Source organism: Cyprinus carpio, chromosome A15 (assembly GCF_018340385.1).
Source record: "Cyprinus carpio isolate SPL01 chromosome A15, ASM1834038v1, whole genome shotgun sequence".
NCBI lineage: Eukaryota > Metazoa > Chordata > Actinopteri > Cypriniformes > Cyprinidae > Cyprinus > Cyprinus carpio.
The window spans coordinates 25436711-25462928 of NC_056586.1; the positions used below are offsets into that span (position 1 = coordinate 25436711).

The 26218-nt window shown below is 36.6% G+C and overlaps 3 protein-coding genes and 1 pseudogene across 4 annotated transcripts; all 4 read left to right on the forward strand.

The window, feature by feature from the left end:
- Positions 1 to 470: 470 nt before the first annotated feature.
- Positions 471 to 6368, forward strand: LOC122134402 (tripartite motif-containing protein 16-like). Its single transcript, XM_042771845.1, has 7 exons — positions 471 to 547; positions 1395 to 1990; positions 2137 to 2232; positions 3168 to 3401; positions 4864 to 5017; positions 5111 to 5170; positions 5316 to 6368. The coding sequence occupies exons 2-7, from the start codon at positions 1433 to 1435 to the stop codon at positions 5855 to 5857; spliced, it is 1644 nt and encodes a 547-aa protein (XP_042627779.1). The 5' UTR covers positions 471 to 547; positions 1395 to 1432; the 3' UTR covers positions 5858 to 6368.
- LOC109103964 (tripartite motif-containing protein 16-like) lies at positions 1358 to 16459 on the forward strand. The gene is made up of 7 exons (XM_042771810.1): positions 1358 to 1432; positions 13748 to 14305; positions 14532 to 14627; positions 15029 to 15262; positions 15417 to 15570; positions 15681 to 15740; positions 15841 to 16459. The coding sequence occupies exons 2-7, from the start codon at positions 13748 to 13750 to the stop codon at positions 16380 to 16382; spliced, it is 1644 nt and encodes a 547-aa protein (XP_042627744.1). The 5' UTR covers positions 1358 to 1432; the 3' UTR covers positions 16383 to 16459.
- Positions 16460 to 17294: 835 nt separating this feature from the next.
- On the forward strand, positions 17295 to 20229 carry LOC109078471 (E3 ubiquitin/ISG15 ligase TRIM25-like). Of its 2 annotated transcripts, none has more exons than XM_042771809.1 (7): positions 17295 to 17415; positions 17667 to 18267; positions 18482 to 18577; positions 18757 to 18987; positions 19130 to 19283; positions 19401 to 19439; positions 19656 to 20229. In XM_042771809.1, exons 2-7 carry the CDS (start codon positions 17707 to 17709, stop codon positions 20201 to 20203), a joined length of 1629 nt encoding a protein of 542 aa, XP_042627743.1. In that variant the 5' UTR covers positions 17295 to 17415; positions 17667 to 17706; the 3' UTR covers positions 20204 to 20229. The 2 variants fall into 2 exon arrangements, with proteins under 2 accessions (XP_042627743.1, XP_042627742.1); XM_042771808.1 differs by having other exon boundaries at positions 17297 to 17415; positions 19380 to 19439; positions 19656 to 20228.
- Positions 20230 to 22376: 2147 nt separating this feature from the next.
- On the forward strand, positions 22377 to 26186 carry LOC109078470 (annotated as a pseudogene).
- Positions 26187 to 26218: the final 32 nt, after the last annotated feature.

Sequence of the window (26218 nt, forward strand, 5' to 3'; positions counted from 1 at the left end):
TGTTAGGGTAATAAACTCTTTGTATTGCTATTGTTACAAATCTTGAGTTTTTGATTCTTTCAGCTTTTATGTGCCAAAAATCCTTTACCTACTTTGGTGTTCCCTGACAAAAATGACCAGCACTTTAAAAATTGCTTGTAAATATCTCATTATTATGCTATATTATCACCACATCTTTTTAGCATTTTCTCCATAGTAACTAATAAATTTGAAAGGTGACATGGACTATATTGTTTTTATTATTAGTGCGTTTGCTTTGAAATATGAATTGTTGCATAAATGCATTTCTGAACAGATAACATTTAGGCTTTTTTCCCCTTAACACTCTTGTAGTTATTATTTCTCTCTCTCTCTCTCTCTCCTTTGGGGCACAGCCCACACGCCCATGTCGTTTACGCACAGAAAACCAGGAAGTATATGAATTCAATAGAAACAAAACCTAATTTACTGCAACACACGTGCTTCAACCTCAATAGATCTGCACGGCTGTTCTTTGGGCCAAAGCTGTAAAACAGATAATATCCGTGTTGTGTGTCTGTTGAAGTAGGTAAGGACTTGATAAGATCCAATGGTAACTTTTGTCATGTTGTCTGCTTTTAAAAAGAAATCACGTTTCTATTCCTGTACCTTGTAACATGCGTGGTGAAACAAAATTTTGTTTTTATTTGTTCAAAAACATAAGTATTGTTGAAATGGAATATTTTTATACAAACTATACTACACAACTATACTTTTTATTATCTACAGTTTTATTAAAACTACATATTTCTGTGGTGATCACGACTATAATGGACTAAATACAAATTAAGTTTTATTGACAGCAAATATCTATTGTTGATTAGAATAGAACAGAATTTATTCTTAAAGTAAAAAAAAAAAAATGTGATTAAGGTTGTTATCATTATTTGTGGAAACTTTACACACAAATAAATGTTTGGTTAGGCACCTCTCAACTTTTACACTCCTCTCCATTGCATGGAAATAAATCAGCTAAAAGTAGTAAAATTAAATAAAACTACATAGCAAGTGTAAAAGATAAAGAATCTTTTTAGGTAGAGTACATATAGAATGACCATCCATTTTACTATTGCTGTTTACTGGAATTCTGACACAAGATATATGACAAATAACATGTTTTCTTGACAAAACCCGGGGTTAAGCGCAGTGTGAAAAGCCCTTTGGTCTTCGCTTTCCCTCTTGCGACATGCACACATCTGAAAACCAGGAAGTGTGTGGATTCAGGAGAAGCGAAACCTATCTCTCTGCTAAACAAGCCTCTGCTTAAGGATCCACGCTGTTCTATAGAAGATAGTTTTACCTGTCTCTTTTGCTTGCATTGAAAAAAAAAATTGAATTTATGTTCTCTTTCTTTAATTATTTACTTCTTCTTATAGCATTTTCTATTAGAGCTCTATAAACTATCTGCAAAGAAATGGCCGAGTCTGCAGCGAGTCAGTATGAGGATCAGTTCATCTGTTCAGTCTGTTTGGATCGGCTGAAGGAGCCGGTGACGATTCCCTGTGGACACAGTTACTGTATGAGCTGCATTACTGACTGCTGGGGCCAGAAGGAGCAGGAGCCGCCGTACTGCTGTCCCCAATGCAGAGAGAGCTTCAGTCAGAGACCTCTACTGAAGAAGAACACTCTGATAGCGGAGATGATGGAGACGCTGCAGAAGACGTCTCTACAAACGGCTGCTGTGGAGTGTGATGTCTGCACTACAGAGAAGAAGAGAGCTGTAAAGTCCTGTCTGCAGTGCTTGGCCTCCTTCTGTCAAACTCACCTGCAGCTTCACTATCAATCTCCTGCGTTTATGAAGCACAAACTAGTCAAAGCCTCCAGAAACATTCAGGAGAACATCTGCCTCAGTCATGGGAAACCTCTGGAGATTTACTGTCAGGATGACCGTCAGTGCATTTGTTGCATGTGTACTGATAATCATAAAGGACACAATGTTGTGTATGTGGATTCAGAATGGACTAGTAAAAAGGTAATATCAACAATAATAAAAAAAACTATTATTATTTTTATATTGCATACATTTTTATGATTTTTGATTAACCCTTTATCAGAATGGAAAGGTGTTGTTTCTATTTTTACCTGTTGTTTTATTAATTTTTATGATAACATCATCAGAAAGAATTAGAGGAGATAAAGGAGGAGTGTCAGAAGCTGATCCAGGAACGAGACAGTAGTCAGCAGGAACTCAGTGAATCTGTTAAGCTTCTTAAAGTATGTTTCTTTCTGTTTTCTTTATTTTTAAAGTTGTTTTGTTTTAAAGTTTGTTTGACACACAAAAGTAGATTTTTTCTTTTTAATTCAATAAAGGTAGATGGTGGCCAATGAGCTTTAAGCTCCAAATAATGTTTAAAAAAGTGCTATAAAAAAGTGACTTACAACTCATGGAGTTTTGGAGTTTGAGAGCCACTAGTTTACTGTCTGTTTACATTATTTAGAACAAAAACAGCTTATTATTTAAGGAATTTCCCAAAAAAGTGAGCATCCCTATGCTTTACTGCCTTTGAAGGGTAGAGCCCTGAAGTGTGTTCTCTGAAGGGTGTAGGGCATTACTGTCTGGTATAAGTGTTTGGAGCTCCCTTGGCGAAGGGAATGACTGAGCAAATGTTACCTTGACAAATTTGCGCGTGCGTGCAGCATTCAGCACTCCATCAGTTGTTGCAAATATTTCTTCTTCTTCTTATTTTATTCAAATATTGTCTTATTTACTATTAAACTTTTTCAAACTAAACTTGCTTACACTACCATCTTAAATCATATTTCTATAACTGACTAAAAATATTTCATATTACATTCAAATAAAGACAAATTTAATTAGTCTATTTTTGTATGTGAGGTCGAAATCAACCCCAAATTTGCTTTAAAATGCATCACAAGATCTTCTAACCAAAGATCACATGATCACAAACAGAAATCACTTCCTTGAAGTGACCATCGCATGTTCCCTTCGCTAATGGTCTTCTGGAAGGGCCCTTCGTGTAGCGATTTAGTTGTTCACTTTCAAACGTCTCTACAAATGGCATCCCCTTCCCGAAGTGCCCTTCAAGGGTGCAAAAAAAGCCATTTGGAATTTGACTCATACATTGGCTACTGTGCTAAATTAAGTCACAATAATGATCTGCATGATCACAGTTTTGTGTCTCCAACAGAGTTCAGCACAAGAGGCCGTGGAGAACATTGAGAAGGTCTTCACTGAGCTCATCTGCTCTCTGGAGAAGAAACGCTCTGAGATTAAAGAGCAGATCAGAGATCAGGAGAAGACTGAGATAGATCGAGCAGAGAAACTTCACAAACATCTGGATCAAGAGCTGACACAACTCAGAAAAACACAAACAGAGATCGAGAAACTTCTGATTACTGATGATCAGATCCACTGTCTGAAGGTAATACAAGTCCTTTCATTACAATATGCCACGTGTTTGTATACTAACTCACTGTTTCACATTTTAAAAGAGTTTCTTTTACAACCCCAAATCAGAAAGAGTTGGGATGTTTTGTAAAATGCAATAAAATAAAGAATCAAGAAGCGTATTTTGTAAACATAGACACAAATGTTGATTTTGATGGTATCATGATTGCGTTTATAGGGAGCATCCTGTCTGATTTGAATCATGATTGCGTTTATAGAGAGCATCCTGTCTGATTTGATGAATTGGTAATAGGTGAGGGTATCATGTTCGGGTATAAAATGTGCATCTCAGTCTTTGCAAGCAAAACTGGATCACGGGTCATCACTTTCTGCCAAATTATATTAGAGAAGTCAAAACACATTTCTCAATGCAAAATCGCAAAGACCAACTACCATACATAATATTGTGAAAAGATTCAGGGAATCCAGAGAAATCTCAGTCTGTGTAAGGCAAGGCAGGAAACCTCAGGTGAATACATGGTCTTTGAGCCCCCAGATGGCATTGCATAAAAAAAACCGTAATGCTGCTGTGTTAAATATAGCCACATGGGCTGAGGAGTCCTTCAGAAAACCACAGTCACTCGACACAGTCTGCCGCTGCATCTGGAAATGCAACTTGAATCTCGAGAAAGCTATACATCAGTTCTGTGCAGTGAAGCTCCCGGGTTCTCTGGGCCAGAGCTCCTCTTAGATTGTCCAAAAGACAGAGGAAATGTGTGCTGTGGTCAGATGAGCCCACATTTTAACTTTTTTTTTTTTTTAAATGGACTTTGAGTTCTTGGTTGCAAAGACCAAAAGGACCATGCAGACTTTCATCAGTGACGGATCCAAAAGCAAACATCTGTCATGGTATATGGGTGCATCAGTGCAAACGGCATGGCTGACTGGCATATGTACGAAGGCACCATTGACAAGGAGGCATATATTGGGATTGTAAAGAGACATATACTTCCATCAAGATGATGTCTTTCATGGGAAGTATGGTTATTAGATCATGACAATGGCAGGTCTCGTTCTGCATGTGCTAGACTGGCCTGCCGGCAGTCCAGATCTTTCTCCTATTGAAAACATATGGCCCATCATGAAAAGGAGAATCAGATGACCACGGACTGCTGAGCAGCAGTTGGTTGCAAAACTTTAACAATTAGTGTCTTCAATTCCCAAAAAATTTAACGTTGTGATCATTTTTCTTTTTTTTTTTTTTTTTGAGTGTGTGGCAGTCATCAAAATCATAATCTTTTTATATTTAAAGAATACATTTTATTTGGTCAGGAACAACATTGAAAATCTTTTATTTGTATTTTGTCAATTAAATAAAGGTTAAAGAGAATTAACAAATCACAGATTCTTGATTTTATTAGATTTTACAAAACGTCTGAACTTTTTCTGATTTGGGGTTGTACATAACAAGCAGTGCTGTATTTGTCTCATTTCAGAGCTGTCAGTCTGTGTGTGTTTTACCCTCATATGAAGACGTTCCCAGCTTCACTCAACACACTCATCTGTCTTTTAAAGACATTTCAATCTCAGCATTCAGAGAGATTTTGGAGGACGTCTGTCAACAGCAAACAGCCAGAATATCTCAAGAAGGTCTGAATTTCTTAATATGTTGTTTTGTCATTAATACTCTGTAGGAGTTAACCAACACATTAACCATGTACTTGTTTTGTGTCGTCTCTCCAGTGTCAAATGTCCATGTTGCAAAGCCTCCAGAACCAAAGACCCAAAATGATTTTTTGCAGTGTAAGTTGAACTTCGGTTTATTCAAGGCAAACACACGTTAATTGATAAATATCAGTGGAAATTATTTGTTATAATGAAATGACCATTTTGGAACCACTGTACATTGTTCAATACTTTTTCCTTTTTTTGCCCATTCCTTCTCCAGATTCCTGCCAACTCCAAATGGATCCAAACACTGCACACACAAAACTCAAACTGTCAGAAAAGAACAGAAGAGCATCATGTTCATATAAAGTTCAGAAATATCCTGATCACCCAGAGCGATTTGATGGGTTTCATTACATCTTGTGTAGAGAGGGTTTGTGCGGTCGCTGTTACTGGGAGGTTGAGTGCAGTGGGGACGACTGTGTTATAGCAGTTTGTTACAAAGGAATTAGTCGTAAAGGAAAAAGTGGTGACTGTAGACTTGGCTTCAACAAAAAATCATGGAGATTGTCCTGCTCTCAGAAGAATTTCTGTTTTTTGCATGATAATAACCAAGTCTGTATACCTGTTGTCCCCTCTTCTAGAATAGGAGTGTATCTGGATCACAGAGCAGGAACTCTGTGCTTCTACAGGATCTCTAAAACAATGACTCTACTACACAGAGTCCAGACCACATTCACTGAACCCCTCTACCCTGCATTTGGGATTGGAGATTGTTCAATTATCAAGATAATACAACATGAGAAAGTTCACATAGACTAGTAATAGACTGATCAAAAATAAATGATATAAAAACAAGCTGTTTAAAGGGTAATTTTTCTCAAATTAAAATCAGTGCTGCATATTTGGTTTCTGTTATATTTAGAGACCCTTTGATTGAGAAGCCATTAGTCAGTGGAGACAGATGTATAGCTTAAGTGTTTGCTTAATACCTTGTTTCTTTTTCTATTGTTTATATATATTAATGTTTGCTGCTGTCAGGGTTATGGACCTGTTTTTTGTTTCTTTGTTCCATGTAGTCCATGTCCTAGTTTTCCCATGTAGATCCTGTTTGTCCTTATTTGGTTCTTCCTGTTCCTGTCCCCATTTAATTCTATTAGTTCCAGGTGTTTCTCATTATTAGTCACCCTCCCTTAGCTGTCTGCCCCTCGTTATCTGCCCTATTTAGTCCTAACCCGTTCTGTTCTCCCTTGTCTGGAATTGTTCATGTCTGCCTTTGCTACGTTTTCCTGTTTTCTTTGGCTATTATTAAAGTCTGTATGTTTGAATTGGACTCTGCGTCTCATCGTTCCTTGCTCCGTTCTCCTCACAGTAGCAGACCGTGACAGCTACTAGGAAGCTTTAATTTGTTTACTGTTTATTTATTTTTTCTTCTTTCATTATAATTTGTGTTCTGACTGACCATATTTGTACATTTGCTTGAAAGTCTCAAATTAAACCCTTAAAATTACCTCAAAATCTTCAAAAAACAAAAATAGAAATGCACGTGGTACAGTGGCATGCTCTGTTTGTTATTTGTGTTGCTCATTACTATGCTTAAGTGGCAAACTGTTCTGCAGTAGTATTGATTTCAGCCATTTGCATGCTATAGGCTTTTGGTATGCTTGTAAAGGCCTCCACAGCTGTATTTACTCAAATGTTGAAAAGCTTTGTTATCTGTGCAGTGGTAGTGTTCAGCCCTCATATTAAGACTGCCTCGGGTAAAGACCTGCCTGTGGAGCAGCACTGACAAGTTTAAGTGTGCATGTACGTTTCTGTGTGTGTATGAGTCTGTGTACTGTATGCGTGTGCCTTTGTTTGAGAGATAGCAAGAGAATGAAAGTGCTTTTCCTAGATAATGAAATGTAATTTTGTGGGGAAAAGATGGAAAGAGTTTGTCATTTTTATCCTATTATTTGTTATATTTATTTGTTCCTGGTTAAAAATGAGCAGCCTACAAAAAATTGCTTATACATTTCCTGTTATGCTATATTATCACCATATTGGATTTAATCTTTTATCAGCTTGCTTTCTTTCAATTAGCACAGGTTTTATATTTCATTTTGGAACTGACTGATCATATTCCTCATTGATTTGAACTTATACACCTCTATTTTTTGGCTGAATACTGCCAAAATTATCTACAAATAATACTTTTTTTTTTCACTTAAAAACCTGAGGTGCTTAAAGACCTACGATCAATCAGTTCTAAAAAAAAAAAAAAAATACAAAACCTGTCTTAACTGAAAGAAAACAATTAAAAAAAAGAAAGAATATATGTTTTGGTGATAAAATATTTTTAGAAAGATGATTATTGGTGTTTCACCGAATTAGGTAAAGGATTTTCAGCACAGCACAAGGGATGATATTAGACTCAAAATTTATAAATTTTGTATAAACATGTATAAAATGTATGCAGTACATGTATAATTGTGCGTGCATCTATTAATCATTTTGAGTCTAATTTCATCCCATACACAAGGGTTTAAAAAACACACAAATGCAATACTTGCATCATAAGAAGTGTATTATGATTGTCAAAACATTTGGTAACTGAACAGAATTTCATTAGGTTTTCTGGCAAGATGAAAAGTTTTGAGTTAAGAGACCTTTTCTTTCTTGTCCCTGACACTTTAGGAAACATCATATAGAAGATAGTTCAAAACAGACTTAACTGATTTGGAATTGTGCAGTACCAGTAAAAAATCTGAAAATGCTTTATGAGTTTTGATTCTAAACGTTCTAATTAAACATAATATAAACAACATAATTTGAGCTGGGCTGTCTTGAAATCCCCAATGTTGTTGCCATTACACTAACTTTAGTACTATTTACATACATACCAAAAATGATGTCGTCCATACATTTTTGCCTTATTTTTTCTAACCATATTACATTTATGGTCCATTTTATGTCAAATTCATAAATTTAATAGACCTACGTTTAATTAGAGTAATAAAACACTATAGCGCTGTTAACAATCAAATGGAATCACTATCAACAAAATACTTGCACTGAGGTGGCATTAGATGTATTTACACAGACTGTTTGATGCAGATTAGGGGTGGCATGAATGCTCTTAAAGCAACTATAATCGCATAAATAATATAGCATATGACTGCATTAGATTGATGTTTTAAATATACGATTTTTACAGAAATATGATTATGTTTTAAATATGAATCTAAAACCGCCAGTAGGCGGCGGCAAGTCACTGTCTTAATGAATAAGTCATAGACTCATTGGATTCGTTCAAAAGGAATGATTCACTCAGAAACAAATCAAGTGCCTGATGATTTTATGAATGGGTGACTGAATGATTGTTCAGCCGATTCATTCAAAATGCGGTTCAGGAACCAAACAGAAACGTTAAACAGGTATGCTAAATATTTAATATTTGACAGCTGTTTTACGATGGAAATGTAAAACGACCACAATAATATCCTGTGTTGCAAGCTACCTGACTTTTTGTTAAAATTTCGCCATTTTGAATTGAAAACATAGGATGACTTATTTACGTGATTCATATAGCTAATTCATAACTCAATGTGAAGATGCGTTTTTACATATTATGGACACATTCACTCTTAATTCTTATCTTTAAGTTAGTGCTGTCAAATTGATTAATGCGATTATTCGCATCCAGAAAAAAAAGTTTACATAATAAATATATACAGTACACACGTTATGTATATATAAATACACACACATGCATGTGTATATTTAAAAAAAAATGTGTACATAAGAAAAATATGTTATGTTTATATTAAATATGTTTATATAATATAAATTATGAATATAAATATATACATGTAAATACATGTGTTACGGTCTCTATAATAAAGGCGATGAAGATGAAGATAATCCACAAAATGACTTTAAATATAATCCACATGAATACAAGGAAGAAACTCTGGGTAGCAGAAACACATGTAACACAAAACAATAACCGACCAACTACTAAACAGAAGGAAGACTTTAAGTAGGGGAGCTGACTAGGGGAAATGGAGGGCAATGGAAAAGGAGCATAGTCTATGGTGCCAGGGTGTAGTAGATCGAGGGAGGAGCCAGGGAGGAGCCCGGAGCAGGAGGAGCCAGATGGGAATCCAGAGGCCAGCCAGGATAGTGGCCCACAGTGGAGCTGGAGCGACTGAGGATGGAGGTGGAGCTGGAGGGAAAGAGGAGCCTGACAGAGCCAGAGGGATGGAGTGACAAGGCGAAGCCAGAGGAGTGGAGTCCCGAGGCGGCGGATGGTCGACAACTGACTAAGGCGGAGCCGGGGGGCCGAAGGAGTCCAGTGGAGCTGGTGGGATGACGGGCCACAGTGGAGACGAGGGAGCTATGAGCCAAGGGGGAGCCGATGGGTCTAAGGACCGAGGTGTAGTCCAGGGCTCTGAGGCTGGAGGCAGAGACAGGGGATCCTCATGCCAAGGCGGAGCTGTAGACTCGAAGTTTTGTGGCTGCGGATCAGAGTGCCCAACTGGCGCTGACTGAGGGTGTGCCGAGGGGCTGACAGGCACCAGCGGAGATGGGGCTGAGGAACTGGCTGGTTTAAGAGGAGGCGGGAGAGGGAGGCTGGTAGGGAAGACTGGGGATGGGATGACTGGAGGACAGGAGCTGGACGGAACCAGCGGAGACGCAGGAGATCTGCCAAACTACTAAACAAACCATACAACTAAACAACCTCTAAAACAGTCCATACATTCCTCATAAAGTAGTCCAGTGACCAGTTGCAGCTCACCCTCATTGGTGGGAGTGTGAGCGGGGCTTTCCTCCAAGCCATCGATCGCCACCAAAACTCCCTCGGGAACAGACGATGTTGCCGGCTCACGCATTTGGTCAGATGCTGATCGAAGCTCAGGCTCTCAGTCGCAACGGGCGCACGCTTTACGTCTGCAGTAAAGGGCTCACTCCGTGCAGCGGGATGATGGCTGGCTGGTCTCTGGTTCCAGGATCTTTTTAACTCAGTGAGCATTTCACTGTCCACTGGTTATGATGTATATTTGTAATTTCTCTATTTCATTAGTTTTGATTATTTCTCATGGACATTTAATAATTTTCCAGTGTGTTAAATCTCTTTTTTTTGGATCATATTACCCATAAAAGAAAACCTCCTTAATAATTATGCACACCTGAGTATATGGCATTTTTGACTTCCAGCCCTTGTTAACAATTATATATCACATGTAAATGATTAAATGCAAAATTAATGGTAGTTATTAAGATTAATGTGGTTTGGAATTGGTCAAATGTGCTTGGAAAAAAAAATATGACCAGAATATCAACTTGCATAATAAATATGGACACACTGTAATAAATGCATTCTGTTGCACAACATTTTACTTTCTGTTATGAAGTCTTATAAACATTCTAGAAAACAAACCTACATTTTAAAAGGAATGTTTAACATTTAGCTGTTTTGCATTTTCAACATATTATACACAAATTCCCCTCCCCCTTGCTTGTGTGTGATTTCTAGAGAAACTTCCCTGTTAGACCAGTAATTGAAACTCTGCTTATTGCCCCACATCTTCTGACTTGTTGGCTCTGTCAAAGCAGGTAAGAACTTTATAACATCCACAGATAATGGCTCTGCTGATGTTCCTGTATTGAAAGAAGCAGCATTTGATTATTTCTCTGCTTGCTATTACAACAACTGTTTATCAGTTTCTTGTAGTAATGAATAAGTATATTTATATAATTTTGAGACATAATTCTATCTAGCTGAAAATTTGCTCTGACTTCCAGAAAACGTTTTTTTTTTTTTTTTTGACATAAAAAACTTTTCTCATGTGCCTCTTCACCAAATATCTAGACCAGTGTCTTTTTGTTATTATTGTAGGGAATAACGTTACAAAAAAGTAAGTAGTTTACCTTGGGTGAGTTTAGATCAGCTTGATTGTAATGTGCTCAATGTGTATGCACTGACAGAGCATATAAAAGGATTTAAATGAAAAAGCAGGATTTTGTTAATTGGTAAAATAATTTTGGCTGATGCAGTATGAAGATGGTGATTGTGGCCATGTCTCAAAGCAAAACTTCCTCGTCATCGAGGTAGTAAACACTTTGACATGAAGATATTAATTTCTACATAATAAGGCCGTTCACTGATGTAAACAAATTTTATTGTGGAAGGACCTGTTTTATTTGTTACTGCACGCAACATGTATTAAAATGCAAAGAAATGTGTTTTTTTATTTTTTTTATTTTTGTTTTTTTATGTGTTCACCCTACATAAATGATTCCAATGCAGAAACCTAAATGTACATTTTTCAAACAGGCAGTTCCAGCTCTAAAATAGAGTTGGATTAATCACTAATTGATAAAAATTTTTTAAAAAAGTAATAAATACATTCTGTTGCACAACATTTTGCTTTCAGGTACAGCTTTTTTTTTTAGAACATTCTAGAAACTACATCTCCGCCTTAAAAAAAGAATGTAACCAAACCAGAAAGATTTTTAGGAAAGTTGTGAAAATGCCTTCCTGTTAGGTTTTCCTTAAAGTCCCCTTGCAGTCACTAGATTTATCCTTTAAACATTTTTTTCACCATGAAAATGATTTCTTAATGACTTGAATTAATATAACACCCTTACCTCAGTGACTATATGTGGGTTCATTAATATGCAAATTGCAATCACACCAGCTCAGATATGTGCCACTTTCACTCAGTTAACTGAAGGAGTAAACACTACACAATGGCAAGTGGTAATAGTGGATTAATTTATCCATATATGTTTGAACTAGAAACTGATTTTGAAGAAGAGGAAGAGTGAATTATACAGGGTCGTCTACAAGTCAGTGTGTCAGAATGCTAATGACTTTTATGTATTGCTCTACACAACATCTGACATCTAACATACTAATTAATGTCATTAGCCTTTGGTTTGACTACGTTATTAAATTGCTGATAATGTGTTACTAACTTGCTAATGTTGCACAAAAGCCCTGCCCTGCAAGTTGACGGCATTGGTTACATGTTTGTGATGGTAGGAACCGGATTGTTTCAAACCATGTTTTTAAAACGTTTTTGTCTTTGAAACCATAGATAAAGTTTCTAAAGCACATTTAAAAACAGCTAAAAGCCGACCAAAGTGCTGTACACTATCAATAGCACAAATACAAAAAGTAAAAATATTAATAGCATAATGTCAAATACACATAACATAACTATAACAAAATCAATTATTAAACGCCAAGTTAAAAAAATGAGTTTTTAGACAAGATTTAAACACAGGTAGAGTGGAGGCCATTCAAATATGACATGGTAAGTTGTTCCATAGAGTAGGACCAGCCACTTCAAATGCTCTATTTCCTCTCATCTTTAGACGAGTGCGAGGTATCTTGAGAAGTTTTTCCTTGGATCGTAATCGTTTTGTGGGGATGTAGGGATGAAGTAGGTTTGTAAGATAAAGCGGAGCTAAATTGTTCAATGATTTGTAAACAAACAGAAGAATTTTAAACTCAATTCTGTGCTGAACAGGCAGCCAATGCAGGGATTTCAGAATGGGTGTAACATGATAATTTTTTTTACACCCCTTCAGAAATCTAGCTGCTGCATTTTGTACTACCTGTAAACGAGAAATTTGAATTTTTGAAATGCCATAGTACAGCGAGTTACAGTAATCCAGCCGTGACGTGATGAAGGCATGGATGGCAATCCCTAGGGAAACTACAGAAAGAAATAGTTTAATTTTAAAAAGGGACCGAAGGTAGAAGAAGCTGGAGCCTACGACCGAACTGATCTGTTTATCGAATTTTAAAGAATTATTAAACTCTACACCCAAATTTCGCACTGAAGGAGAGATAAATGAATTTAGGTGCTTAAAATGAAATTGATTTTGATGCCTGGCGTCTGAGGAGTTAAAAACTGTGACCTCTGTTTTATCTGTGTTTAAGAAAAGATTTTTTTTTTTGAAAGCCAGGATTTAACATCAAGACAAGCAGATAAAGTATTTACAGCACTTTCTTTTTTCCTAGTAACTGGTGAATATATTTGCATGTCATCGGCATAACAGTGAAAAGAAACACCATGCTTTCTAAACACAGAACCCAGAGGAAGTAAATATAGAGAAAAAAAGAGTAGGAGCTAAAATCGAGCCCTGAGGAACACCACATTTTGAAAGACCCAGAGATGAAGTACAATTACCAATTTTAACCCTAAATTTTCTATTAGTTAAAAAGGATTTAAACCAACTTAGAACAGCACCTCCCAGGCCTGCAAAAGATTCTAATCGAGAGATAACAATCTTGTGATACAATACAGTTTTAAGATGAAAATGCTCAGCAATGGGTTTGACTGATGAATTAACACATGGTCTGTCTTTGAGTATATTAAAAACACCAGATAGACATAAAAATGTTAATATTTCACCATGGGGGGTTAACTAGCCTCACAAAATCTGTTTAAATGGTTTATTTTTTTTAACTAAACGTAATTTTTGGTGTGTTTTATCATATTTTTGTAGTTACTGACTTATGAAAGCAATAATCCATTCAAGTCCATCAGTTACAGTGAATTTCCTACAGTTAGATGGGTTTTATCAATACATAAATTCCAAAATATATTTATTTAGTAAAGGAATTTTTCCCCAATTTTCCCAAAGTCTGTCTCGTTTTTTTCTATGGTCTTACATTATAGATGCTCTCTTATAATTTCAGTTGCTAAAAGAGAAATGGCCGAGTCTGCAGCGAGTCAGTATGAGGATCAGTTCATCTGTTCAGTCTGTTTGGATCGGCTGAAGGAGCCGGTGACGATTCCCTGTGGACACAGTTACTGTATGAGCTGCATTATTGACTGCTGGGAGCAGAAGGAGCAGGAGCCGCCGTACTGCTGTCCCCAATGCAGAGAGAGCTTCAGTCAGAGACCTCTGCTGAAGAAGAACACAATGAAAGCGGAGATGATGGAGACGCTGCAGAAGACGTCTCTACAAACGGCTGCTGTTGAGTGTGATGTCTGCACTACAGAGAAGAGCAGAGCTGTAAAGTCCTGTCTGCAGTGCTTGGCCTCCTTCTGTCAAACTCACCTGCAGCCTCACTATCAATCTCCTGCGTTTATGAAGCACAAACTAGTCCAAGCCTCCAGAAACATTCAGGAGAACATCTGCCTCAGTCATGGGAAACCTCTGGAGATTTACTGTCAGGATGACCGTCAGTGCATTTGTTACATGTGTACTGATAATCATAAAAGTCACAGTGTGGTGTCTGTGGATTCAGAATGGACTAGTAAAAAGGTAACGATTGCTTAGAATTTCAAGTAGTTACCGTTTTTCCTGAGTTGATTAGTCAAAGTTATTTATTTATTTATTACTAACTTGAATTACTGGGATAATAGTATCTACTTCCTCATTACCTCACTAACCTCAGTTAACCTTGATCCTTAACATTTACAAGATTATGTTTGCAAGCTCTATATTGCTACTTATATTAATTAATGATTTTGTATAATAACATCCTCAGAAAGAGTTAAAGGTGATAACTGTGAAGTGTCAAAAGCTGATCCAGGAGCGAGAGAGAGGTCAGCGGGAAATCAGTGAAGCTGTGAAGTCTTTTAAAGTGAGTATCAGAAGATTCTAGTGCTGTTTACATGCTTTAGAGCTGTTTTCCTTGTATAGGTGTGTAGTATGAGAAGGAGAATTTAAGAAAATAAATCAATAAATGAGACTTTAGCATTACTATAGAATCCAGACTTGTGTGCACAAAAATAAAGTAAGTGAGTAAATGTGTCAGTTTCCAGTATATATCACCTATTTTATGTGCACACACAAAAGAATTTCCACCAGAAACGTCACTTTTATGGCATTTGACTGACTAATTTTACTGATGATATGCAGGATCATTGTTTGGATTTGGACAATATTAATTTATGATCATGAAATAATATATTTAATTCAAATTGGTCACATATTTAGGCTGTTGTGACTCTCTGCATGATCACAGTTTTGTGTCTCCAACAGAGTTCAGCACAAGAGGCCGTGGAGAACATTGAGAAGGTCTTCACTGAGCTCATCTGCTCTCTGGAGAAGAAACGCTCTGAGATTAAAGAGCAGATCAGAGATCAGGAGAAGACTGAGATAGATCGAGCAGAGAAAATTCACAAACATCTGGATCAAGAGCTGACAGAACTCAGAAAAACACAAGCAGAGATTGAGAAACTTCTGATTACTGATGATCAGATCCACTGTCTGAAGGTAATGAAATGTATTTTTTATGATCATATATGTGTTTGAGAACCCTCCATATGACATCATATCACCATGGATATATGATTGTTCTCTCTCTTATGTAAAGCAAAAGGTGTCTGCTGCCTTACAAGCTATGTCTGAATCCTTATTCTCATTTCAGAGCTGTCAGTCTGTGTGTGTTTTACCCTCATATAAAGATGTTCCCAGCTTCACTCAACACACTCATCTGTCTTTTCAAGACAGTTCAATCTCAGCATTCAGAGAAGTTTTGGAGGATGTTTGTCAACAGCAAACAGACAGAATATCTCGAGAAGGTCTGAATGCTTCTTATTCTTAGAATATAAAATGTCTCATTTATACTACTGGTATTTAGAATTACACCTATATATTGGCTTTACAATTGTGTTTCTTTTTGTCTTTTCAGTGTCAAATGTTCATGTTGCACAGACTCCAGAGCCAAACACTCCAGGTACATTTTGGCAATGTAAGTCAAGTTATTTATTTATTTTTTCACAAATGCAAGTACTAATTGATAAATATTATCAAAAGTGCAAAATGAGAATTTGTGCATCCATCCTCCTCAGATTTCTGTCAGCTAGAACTGGATCCAAACACTGCAAATAAAGAACTCAAACTATCAGAAGAAAACAGGAAAGCATCATATTCATATAAAATCCAGCAATATCCTGATCACCCAGAGCGATTTGATGGGTCTCATTACATCATGTGTAGAGAGGGTTTGTGCGGTCGCTGTTACTGGGAGGTTGAGTGCAGTGGGAACAACTGGGCTGTAGCAGTTTGTTACAAAAGAATTGGACGTAAAGGAAAAAGTGATGTCTGCATACTTGGCTATAACAATATATCTTGGAGATTGGGCTATTATCTACAGAATTTCTGTTTCTTACATGATAAAGCACAGGTCCGTATCCCTGCTGCCTCTAGAATAGGAGTGTATCTGGATCACAGAGCAGGAACTCTGTGCTTCTACAGCGTCTCTGACACAATGACTCTCCTACACAGAGTCCAGACCAAATTCACTGAACCCCTCTACCCTGCATTTCTAGCTGGAATGGATTCTTCTGTGAGGATCATAGAGGAGAGGGGAGCTCATAAAGATCAGAAATAAATATAAATGCTCAATGTAATTTATAGTTTGGTTAAACAAAAGGCATACAATTTCTTAAACACCAACAATGAATATACTTGAGACACTATCAAGATAAGTATTGCATAAAAAAAAAAAAAATCTATAGTTCATTATCAGATGTTACATGTACTTTTTTTGTATACCATGATCTTGGCATATTCATCTTCAGTTATTCATCTTCAGCAAGGTTTCTTTACTTAACAATTAATGACTGAATAGTTTGGAAGATAATTGCCATCAGATCCTGTAAACTGTTTTTTACAGCAAAATAATATGTTTTACGTCATAAATATATTACATGAATTATGCTAATTACATGTATTAAATTCAGATTTAGTTTGCTTGTTTTCTATCTGCTAACAGGAACTATACTTTCTGTACATTTAATTCTTTACAATTTGGAAAACTAAGTTGATTTAAGGATTTTAATTGATTTTTAACGTTTCATAACTATCTGATGGTGTTTGCAGAAAGCTAAGAAACAGCTCTAAAACTTTTAAATCATCTTCATTTACTGTCAGTACATAGCATTGTTTCTTTAAAAGATTCATCTTTACATTTGTTGTTCTTTGATTAAATGTACAATTAATAATGTAATGTGTAATTTGTGTTTGTGTAAATAAAATTCTAGCGATCATGTAAATACATTCTAAATTTGTTAGTAGCAGATAAAACAAAGAAAGATTTTCTGTCTGTTAATAGACACTATTTGACTGCTCTGATTATTAGTGTGGAGAAATACAGTATGATTCTGATCACAGTACAGAGAGAAGAGCAACAAAACTGCAAAGTCACGGCCTAACAAATAAGATATTCTCCTTCACACTCTTGGTCTTTGCTTTATCTCTCATGCTCACACATCTGCACCCTGAAAACCAGGAAGTGTGTGGACTCAAGAGAAACGAAACCTATTTCCCTGCTACACGAGCCTCTGCTTGAGGAACCACACTCTTCTAGTTGAGCTAAAGCTGTAAGGAGGGAATATATTTGAACTGATATTCTATAAAAACAGGTAAGAACATCTTAGAAACCTTAAATAATAGTTTGACCCATGTCTTTTTGCTTGCACTGTAAAGAGCAGTAATTACTGTATGCTTTTAATAATTCTGTGTTAATCTTTCAGTCATATGTTTATTACGGGTAAAGTGTTTAGGATTATTATTTTATAATACACAAAATTATAAGCATTTTGTAGATTTGTAGACATGCTCTTTCATTAATGATTTACATGTGGATTTATATTCTTTGATTTACTTCTGGCAGAGCAGTTTCTATTAGAGCTCTATAAACTATCTGTAAAGAAATGGCTGAGTCTGCAGCGAGTCAGTATGAGGATCAGTTCATCTGTTCAGTCTGTTTGGATCGGCTGAAGGAGCCGGTGATGATTCCCTGTGGACACAGTTACTGTATGAGCTGCATTACTGACTGCTGGGGCCAGAAGGAGCAGGAGCCGCCGTACTGCTGTCCCCAATGCAGAGAGAGCTTCAGTCAGAGACCTCTACTGAAGAAGAACACTCTGATAGCGGAGATGATGGAGACGCTGCAGAAGACGTCTCTACAAACGGCTGCTGTGGAGTGTGATGTCTGCACTACAGAGAAGAGCAGAGCTGTAAAGTCCTGTCTGCAGTGCTTGGCCTCCTTCTGTCAAACTAATTTCCACCCTCACTATCAATCTCCTGCGTTTATGAAGCACAAACTAGTCCAAGCCTCCAGAAACATTCAGGAGAACATCTGCCTCAGTCATGGGAAACCTCTGGATATTTACTGTCAGGACGATGATCGATGCATTTGTTGTTTGTGTGTGACTGACAATCATAAAAACCACAATGTTGTATCTATGGATTCAGAATGGACTAATAAAAAGGTAATGAATGCTTTTTATATGATCAGTTCGTTTTTTTTTTTTTTTTAATTGCTAGCTCAAATTACAGAAATATGCTGCCTATTCTACTTCTTCCTTATTACCTTATTATGACGTATATTTTATTTGATATTTAACAATCACAAAATGAGATTGGCAAGGTATAACTACAGTATTTCCACTTTTGAACATTGATTTTGTACATTAACATCCTCAGGACAAGTTAAAGGAGATAAAGGTGGCGTGTCAAAAGCTGATTGAGGAGCGAGAGAGAGGTCAGCAAGATCTCAGTGAAGCTGTGAAGTCTTTTAAAGTGAGTATCACAAGATGCAAGTAAAAATAATAAAAGAGGCATAATAAACTGGTGACATTTTGATTTTGCTAGTTGAACCGACTTTTTGATTTGGCCAAGAATTATGATAAAGGAGTAATACAGTTCATTAATATTGGTCACATAAATACAGTATTTAGGCTGTTGTTCCTGTCCAACAGAGTTCAGCACAAGAGGCCGTGGAGAACATTGAGAAGGTCTTCACTGAGCTCATCTGCTCTCTGGAGAAGAAACGCTCTGAGATTAAAGAGCAGATCAGAGATCAGGAGAAGACTGAGATAGATCGAGCAGAGAAACTTCACAAACATCTGGATCAAGAGCTGACAGAACTCAGAAAAACACAAGCAGAGATTGAGAAACTTCTGATTACTGATCAGATCCAATGTCTGAAGGTGATGAAAGTCCTTCAGTAATTATGCAGGATAACAGGGTGGTCACCATTCATTGTTCAATGCTTTTTCTGTTTCTTTTATTTAGTGGAAACAGTCCACTTGTGTGTCACAAACTAAGTCTGAAGTATTTTTCTCATTTCAGAGCTGTCAGTCTGTGTGTGTTTTACCCTCATATGAAGACGTTCCCAGCTTCACTCAACACACTCATCTGTCTTTTAAAGACATTTCAATCTCAGCATTCAGAGAGGTTTTGGAGGATGTCTGTCAACAGCAAACAGCCAGAATATCTCGAGACGGTATTTTCTTTATTATTAAATGCTTTTTAGTCTAAAAAGGTGTTATATAACTTGTTTGTAAATTAAGCATTTGATTGTTTCTTGCCTCATCTTTAGTGTCAAACGTCCATGTTTCAGAGTCTCCAGAACCTAAAACTCCAAATGAATATTTGCAGTGTAAGTTGAGTTTTATTTTTGTACGTTGGTTCCACACAACTGTTGAATGATAGTTAATAATGTCTAAAAAAAATTTATATAAATATTTAATTTATTATAAAATAAATCTATCAACATATCTATTTTAATCATTAGTTATTAAAATGTGACACTTTGAGCAAGGGGTGGTGGGCAGTAATTTATTTGAATATGTATTTGTCACCCCATTTTCTTTAGGTTTCCGTCAACTGAAACTGGATCCAAACACTGTACACGAAGATATCATCTTGTCAAAAGACAACAGAAAAGCATCATTTTCGGATGAAGTCCAGCAATATCCTGATCACCCAGAGAGATTTGATGAATATTGTAATGTCTTGTGTAGAGAGGGTTTGTGCGGGCGCTGTTACTGGGAGGTTGAATGCCGAGGGAAATATTGGGCTGTAGCAGTTTGTTACAAAGGAATTGGTCGTAAAGGAAACAGGGAAGACTGTAAACTTGGCTTCAACAAAAAATCATGGAGATTGTCCCTCTATCAGCAGAATGTCAGTTTCATACATAATAATGAGCATGTCTCAATCCCTGCTGTCCGCTCCTCTAGAATAGGAGTGTATCTGGATCACAGAGCAGGAACTCTGTGCTTCTACAGCGTCTCTGACACAATGACTCTACTACACAGAGTCCAGACCACATTCACTGAACCCCTCTACCCTGCATTTGGGGTTTTACATGGTTCATCTGTCAGGATTATAAACCAGAGAAGAGTTCAGACAGACCAGAAATAAATATACATTTTAGCCCCAAATTATTCATACCCACAAAAAATTAATTAATTATAATTAATATTAAACACAAATAATCATCTTCCTGCAAAAAATGACATAAAAAGGTGACAAAAGTAAGAAAGATATTGTGTTAGAGATATTAAAGGGATACTCCACCCAAAAATGAAAATTTTGTCATTAATCACTTACCTCTATTCCGTTCCAAACCCGTAAAAGCTCTGTTCGTCTTCGGAACACAATTAAAGATATTTTGGATGAAAACCTGGATGCTTGAGACTGTCCCATTGACTGCCAAGTAAATAACAGTGTCAAGGTCCATAAAAGGTCGTCATCAGAATACTCCATCTGCCATCAGACATGCAATCTGGGTTATATGAAGTGACGAGAACACTTTTTGTAAGCGAAGAAAACAAAAATAACATCTTTATTCAATAATTCCTTTGTCAACGCTCTCTTATTGTGTCTCTCCATATCACTGTATGCTGTGTATGCTCTTCTGTATCATCCGCGCCACAAGGATGCACTGTTTCTATGTGTCTTTAGCTTTGATTTGAAAGAAAACAGCGCATCCTTGTAGAGCGGATGATACAGAAGAGCATACACAGCATACGGTGATCTTGACAGACACAGAGGAGAGCGTTGACAAAGGAATTATTGAATAAAGTTGTTATTTTTGTTTTCTTCGCTTACAAAAAGTGTTCCTGTTGCTGCAGATGGAGTATTCTGACGACGACTTTCATACCTTTTATGGACCTTGACACTGTTATTTACTTGGCAGTCTATGGGATAGTCACAAGCCTCCCGGTTTTCATCCAAAATATCTTAAATTGTGTTCCGAAGACGAACAAAGCTTTTTACGGGTAAGTGATTAATGACAAAATTTTCATTTTGGGGTGGAATAACCCTTTAATGAAGAATGTTAGTTTTTTTATAACCTTTTGACAAAACATTCAATGTCCACAATAATTCATACCCTTTTTCAATAATCAATGGCAAAGATTTTTTTTCATCACGGCTGTCAAATGGTTTTTATAATTGGTGACAAGTTTTTTTGCACATTTCCACTGGGATTTTGGACTACTCTTTTGCAGTGATCTCCAGGAAATTGAGGTTAGATGGTTTTCTTGCCATCACTCTGGTTTTCAGTTCTCTCCAAAAAATATAAACTGGATTCAGGTCTGGACTGTGACTTGGCCACTCAAAAACATTGATATCTATCTTCAAGCTTCTTCAAGCTTTCAGACTAGGCTTTCTTAAGCCAACCTCAAAGTTTTGTTCACAAATTAAGTTAGTAATGTAATCTTGATCAAATAAAACTGAATGAAATATTGCATTTGTGTTTAAAAAACATTGTAATGATCATCAGATTTTAAAGTGAAAATGTGGCTGTTTTGGGAAATATTTTTTCTAAAGAATCCATAATCTGTGAGATTGTCTGTGATTATTGTTTTTCTCCACAGCAGCTGAATGAATATCTGCTCTTATGACCAAGAAGCTTCACTTTTTCAACTTTATAAGTTTGATGCCAATGGTGGTGTTTATCCAACATGAAATCATCATTTTTTTTTTTTCATTGTGCAAACAGATGGCTTGAAATGTGTTTGTAGTTAAAGCAAAAAAAAAAAAAAAAAAAAGATATATCTGTTATTAGACGCATTACTTAACTTGTCTGATTATTGGTATGGAGAGATATGATTTTGAGTCAGAATCATAACATATCTCTCCATCCCTTCTGCTCATAGTAGAGGGAGGAGCAACAAAACTGCAAAGTCACGGCCTCACAAACAATATGTTTATAATCTCCTCTTCACATTCTTGGTCTTTTCTTTCTCTGTCTCTCGTGAAATATGAACATCTACACACTGAAAACCAGGAAGCGTGTGGATTCACAAGAAACAAAACCTATTTCCCTGCTACACGAACCTCTGCTGTTCTAGTCAGGCAAAAGCTGTAAAGGAGCTAATATTTGACTTTTCTGTCAAAACAGGTAAAAACATCATAGAGACATAAATAATAGTTTTACCTATGTCTTTTTGCTTGTGGTAAAAAAGAACATTCAATAATTATTGTGTGTGCTTCATAATTATATGTTAATTTGGATGGTGTATGTTTATTCTTTTGGTTATTTGTGAAATGCTTTTCAGATTACTGTTTAATACACAAAACTGTAAGCATGTTGTAGATTTGTAGACATGCTCTTTCATTATTGATTTACATGTGGATTTATGTACTTTCTTTAATAATTTACTTCTGGCAGAGCAGTTTCTATTAGAGCTCTATAAACTATCTGCAGTCTGCAGCGAGTCAGTATGAGGATCAGTTCATCTGTTCAGTCTGTTTGGATCGGCTGAAGGAGCAGCCCCGGTGAACGATTCCCTGTGGACACAGTTACTGTATGAGCTGCATTACTGACTGCTGGGGTAAGAAGGAGCAGGAGCCGCCGTACTGCTGTCCCCAATGCAGAGAGAGCTTCAGTCAGAGACCTCTACTGAAGAAGAACACTCTGAGAGCGGAGATGATGGAGACGCTGCAGAAGACGTCTCTACAAACGGCTGCTGTGGAGTGTGATGTCTGCACTACAGAGAAGAGCAGAGCTGTAAAGTCCTGTCTGCAGTGCTTGGCCTCCTTCTGTCAAACTCACCTGCAGCTTCACTATCAATCTCCTGCGTTTATGAAGCACAAACTAGTCCAAGCCTCCAGAAACATTCAGGAGAACATCTGCCTCAGTCATGGAAAACCTCTGGAGATTTACTGTCAGGATGATGATCAATGCATTTGTTGTTTGTGTACTGATAATCATAAAGGTCACAGTGTGGTGTCTGTGGATTCAGAATGGACTAGTAAAAAGGTAATGAATGCTTAGAATTTCAGGTAGTTACCATTTTTCCTGAGTTGATTAGTCAAAGTTATTTATTTATTACTAACTTGAATTACTGGGATAATAGTATCTACTTCCTCATTACCTCACTAACCTCACTTAACCTTGATCCTTAACATTTAAAAGATTATGTTTGCAAGCTCTATATATTGCTACTTATATTAATTAATGATTTGTAATAATAACATCAGAAGAAAGAGTTAAAGGTTGATAACTGTGAAGTGTCAAAAAGCTGATCCAGGAGCGAGAGAGAGGTCAGAGGGAAATCAGTGAAGCTGTGAAGTCTTTTAAAGTGAGTATCAGAAGATTCTAGTGCTGCTGTTTACATGATTTAGAGCTGTTTCCTTGTATAGGTGTGTAGTATGAGAAGGAGAATTTAAGAAAATAAATCAATAAATGAGACTTTAGCATTTACTATAGAATCCAGACTTGTGTGCACAAAAAATAAAGTAAGTGAGTAAATGTGTCAGTTTCCAGTAGTGTCACCTATTTTATGTGCAACACACAAAAAAATATTTCCACCAGAAACGTCACTTTTATGGCATTTGACTGACTAATTTTACTGATGATATGCAGGATCATTGTTTGGATTTGGACAATATTAATTTATGATCATGGAATAATATATTTAATTCAAATTGGTCACATAAAACAGTATTTAGGCTGTTGTGACTCTCTGCATGATCACATCTTTCTGTCTCCAACAGAGTTCAGCACAAGATGCCGTGGAGAACATTGAGAAGGTCTTCACTGAGCTCATCTGCTCTCTGGAGAAGAAACGCTCTGAGATTAAAGAGCAGATCAGAGATCAGGAGAAGACTGAGATAGATCGAGCAGAGAAAATTCACAAACATCTGGATCAAGAGCTGACAGAACTCAGAAAAACACAAGCAGAGATCGAGAAACTTCTGATTACTGATGATCAGATCCACTGTCTGAAGGTAATAAGTGAATAAATTTTATGATCATATGTGTGTGAGAACCCCCCCATATGACATCATATCACCATGGATACATGTTTGTTCTGTATCTCTTTATGTAAAGCAAAAGGTATCCTTTACAAGCTATGTATTTGTCTCATTTCAGAGCTGTCAGTCTGTGTGTGTTTTACACTCATATGAAGATGTTCCCAGCTTCACTCAACACACTCATCTGTCTTTTAAAGACATTTCACTCTCAGCATTCAGAGAGGTTTTGGAGGATGTCTGTCAACAGCAAACAACCAGAATATCTCGAGAAGGTCTGAATTCTTCTTTTCCTTGGGATATAAAATGTGGCGTTCATACTATGTAGGATTAAACCTAAACATTGACTGTACAATTGTGTTTCTTCTTGTCTTCTCAGTGTCAAATGTCCATGTTGCACAGACTCCAGAGCCAAAGACTCCAGATACATTTTGGCAATGTAAATCAAGTTATTATTTTTTTTTACAAACACACATATTAATTTGTAAATATCATCAAAAAGCAAAACGAGAATTTTAGAAAATAATAATAGAGTTCATAATTCTGTGTTTCATGTCCATTCCTATTCCTCAGATTTCTGTCAACTTCAAATGGATCCAAACACTGCACACAAAGAACTTAAACTGTCTGAAGAGAACAGGAAAATATTTGGTTTATATGAAGTCCAGCAATATCCTGATCACCCAGAGCGATTTGATGGGTTTCATTACATCTTGTGTAGAGAGGGTTTGTGTGGTCGCTGTTACTGGGAGGTTGATTGCTGTGGGGACAGTTGGGCTGTAGCAGTTTGTTACAAAGGAATTGGTCGTAAAGGAAGAAGTGATGCTTGTAGACTTGGCTCCAACAAAAAATCATGGAGATTGTCCCGCTATAAGCAGAATGTCAGTTTCATACATAATAATGAGCATGTCTCAATCCCTGCTGTCCGCTCCTCTAGAATAGGAGTGTATCTGGATCACAGAGCAGGAACTCTGTGCTTCTACAGCGTCTCTGACACAATGACTCTCCTACACAGAGTCCAGACCACATTCACTGAACCCCTCTACCCTGCATTTGTAACTGAGAAAGGTTCATCTGTCAGGATCATAGAGCAGAGAAGGGCTCAGATAGACCATTAAAAAAAAACATAATTTTTCAAGGTTCAAATTCAGCTGCTGAAATCCTGAAATGTGTAGTTTGGCTGAACAAAAGACATAAAATTTCTTGAACACCAACAAAAAATACACAACACACACTTGAGAGTGTCAAACTGGATATCAGCTTTTTGTGTCTTCTGTAATCTGAAAGTGCTCATCTTCAGCAATATTTCTGTAGCTCATTAATGTCTGAATCCATGATGCAGTTCATCATTAAGCCAGCAAAGTGTCAGGGTTAATTTGTGAAGAAAAAAAAAGAAAAAATTGGTCGTGGAAGCTAGTAGACTGCGCTTACAGGTTATGGTGTTGACAAAATAATTATATTTTACTTCACACATGTATTATTATTAAATGCAGCTGCATTTTGTGAGTGTGTGTGTGTGTGTGTGTGTGTGTGTGTGTGTGTGTGTGTGTGTGTGTGTGTGTGTGTGTGTGTGTGTGTTTCTACCTGCTATTTTAGCAATTTCTTTCTTTAAAAATGATTTCTTTACAGTTTGGACAACTGAGCTGATTTGTTTTGCTATTTCATAACTTAATCTTAATCTTTAAAGTTTAATCTTTATACTTCTTTTTCTTTGCTTTCATGTAGAATTTATACTGTAATGTTCAATAAAAACAAAAAAAATCAAATTAAATCGTACATTTGTATTTATAAATAGCGGTTTTAGGAAATATCTGAAATCTGATTTGTGTGAGACTCTGTCGGTTCTCTCCACAGCAGCTGAATTATCTGATTTTCTCTCTTTTAAAACAAGAAATGTTTTCTGTATAGGTTTGCCAGTGTCATTGCGTCCAGCCAACATGAAATCACCAATGACTGAATCATTTTACACAAATGGTTGGACGATTAGCAGCGGTTAAAACAAATAAAATAAATAATATGTTATTGGACACCATTCTATTGTGCAGGAGCGACTTTAACTGCTACTTCGTGTACTGTCTACTACAGGAGAATATCTTAAATTACCGTTATTGTTACGTGACAGTTAAAGTAAGTAAATGTTAGGTTTTAATATATATTATTTAAATAAAGTAA

Bases quoted from the DNA above. Each gene is read 5' to 3' on its own strand.
- LOC122134402 (XM_042771845.1), top strand. From the start codon at position 1,433: ATGGCCGAGTCTGCAGCGAGTCAGTATGAGGATCAGTTCATCTGTTCA. The intron at 5,018-5,110 runs GTCTGAATTTCT...TCGTCTCTCCAG, and splicing joins AGCCAGAATATCTCAAGAAG to TGTCAAATGTCCATGTTGCA. The intron at 5,171-5,315 runs GTAAGTTGAACT...TTCCTTCTCCAG, and splicing joins CCAAAATGATTTTTTGCAGT to ATTCCTGCCAACTCCAAATG.
- LOC109103964 (XM_042771810.1), top strand. From the start codon at position 13,748: ATGGCCGAGTCTGCAGCGAGTCAGTATGAGGATCAGTTCATCTGTTCA. The intron at 15,263-15,416 runs GTAATGAAATGT...TTCTCATTTCAG, and splicing joins ATCAGATCCACTGTCTGAAG to AGCTGTCAGTCTGTGTGTGT. The intron at 15,741-15,840 runs GTAAGTCAAGTT...CATCCTCCTCAG, and splicing joins TCCAGGTACATTTTGGCAAT to ATTTCTGTCAGCTAGAACTG.
- LOC109078471 (XM_042771808.1), top strand. From the start codon at position 17,707: ATGGCTGAGTCTGCAGCGAGTCAGTATGAGGATCAGTTCATCTGTTCA. The intron at 18,988-19,129 runs GTGATGAAAGTC...TTCTCATTTCAG, and splicing joins ATCAGATCCAATGTCTGAAG to AGCTGTCAGTCTGTGTGTGT. The intron at 19,440-19,655 runs GTAAGTTGAGTT...CATTTTCTTTAG, and splicing joins TCCAAATGAATATTTGCAGT to GTTTCCGTCAACTGAAACTG.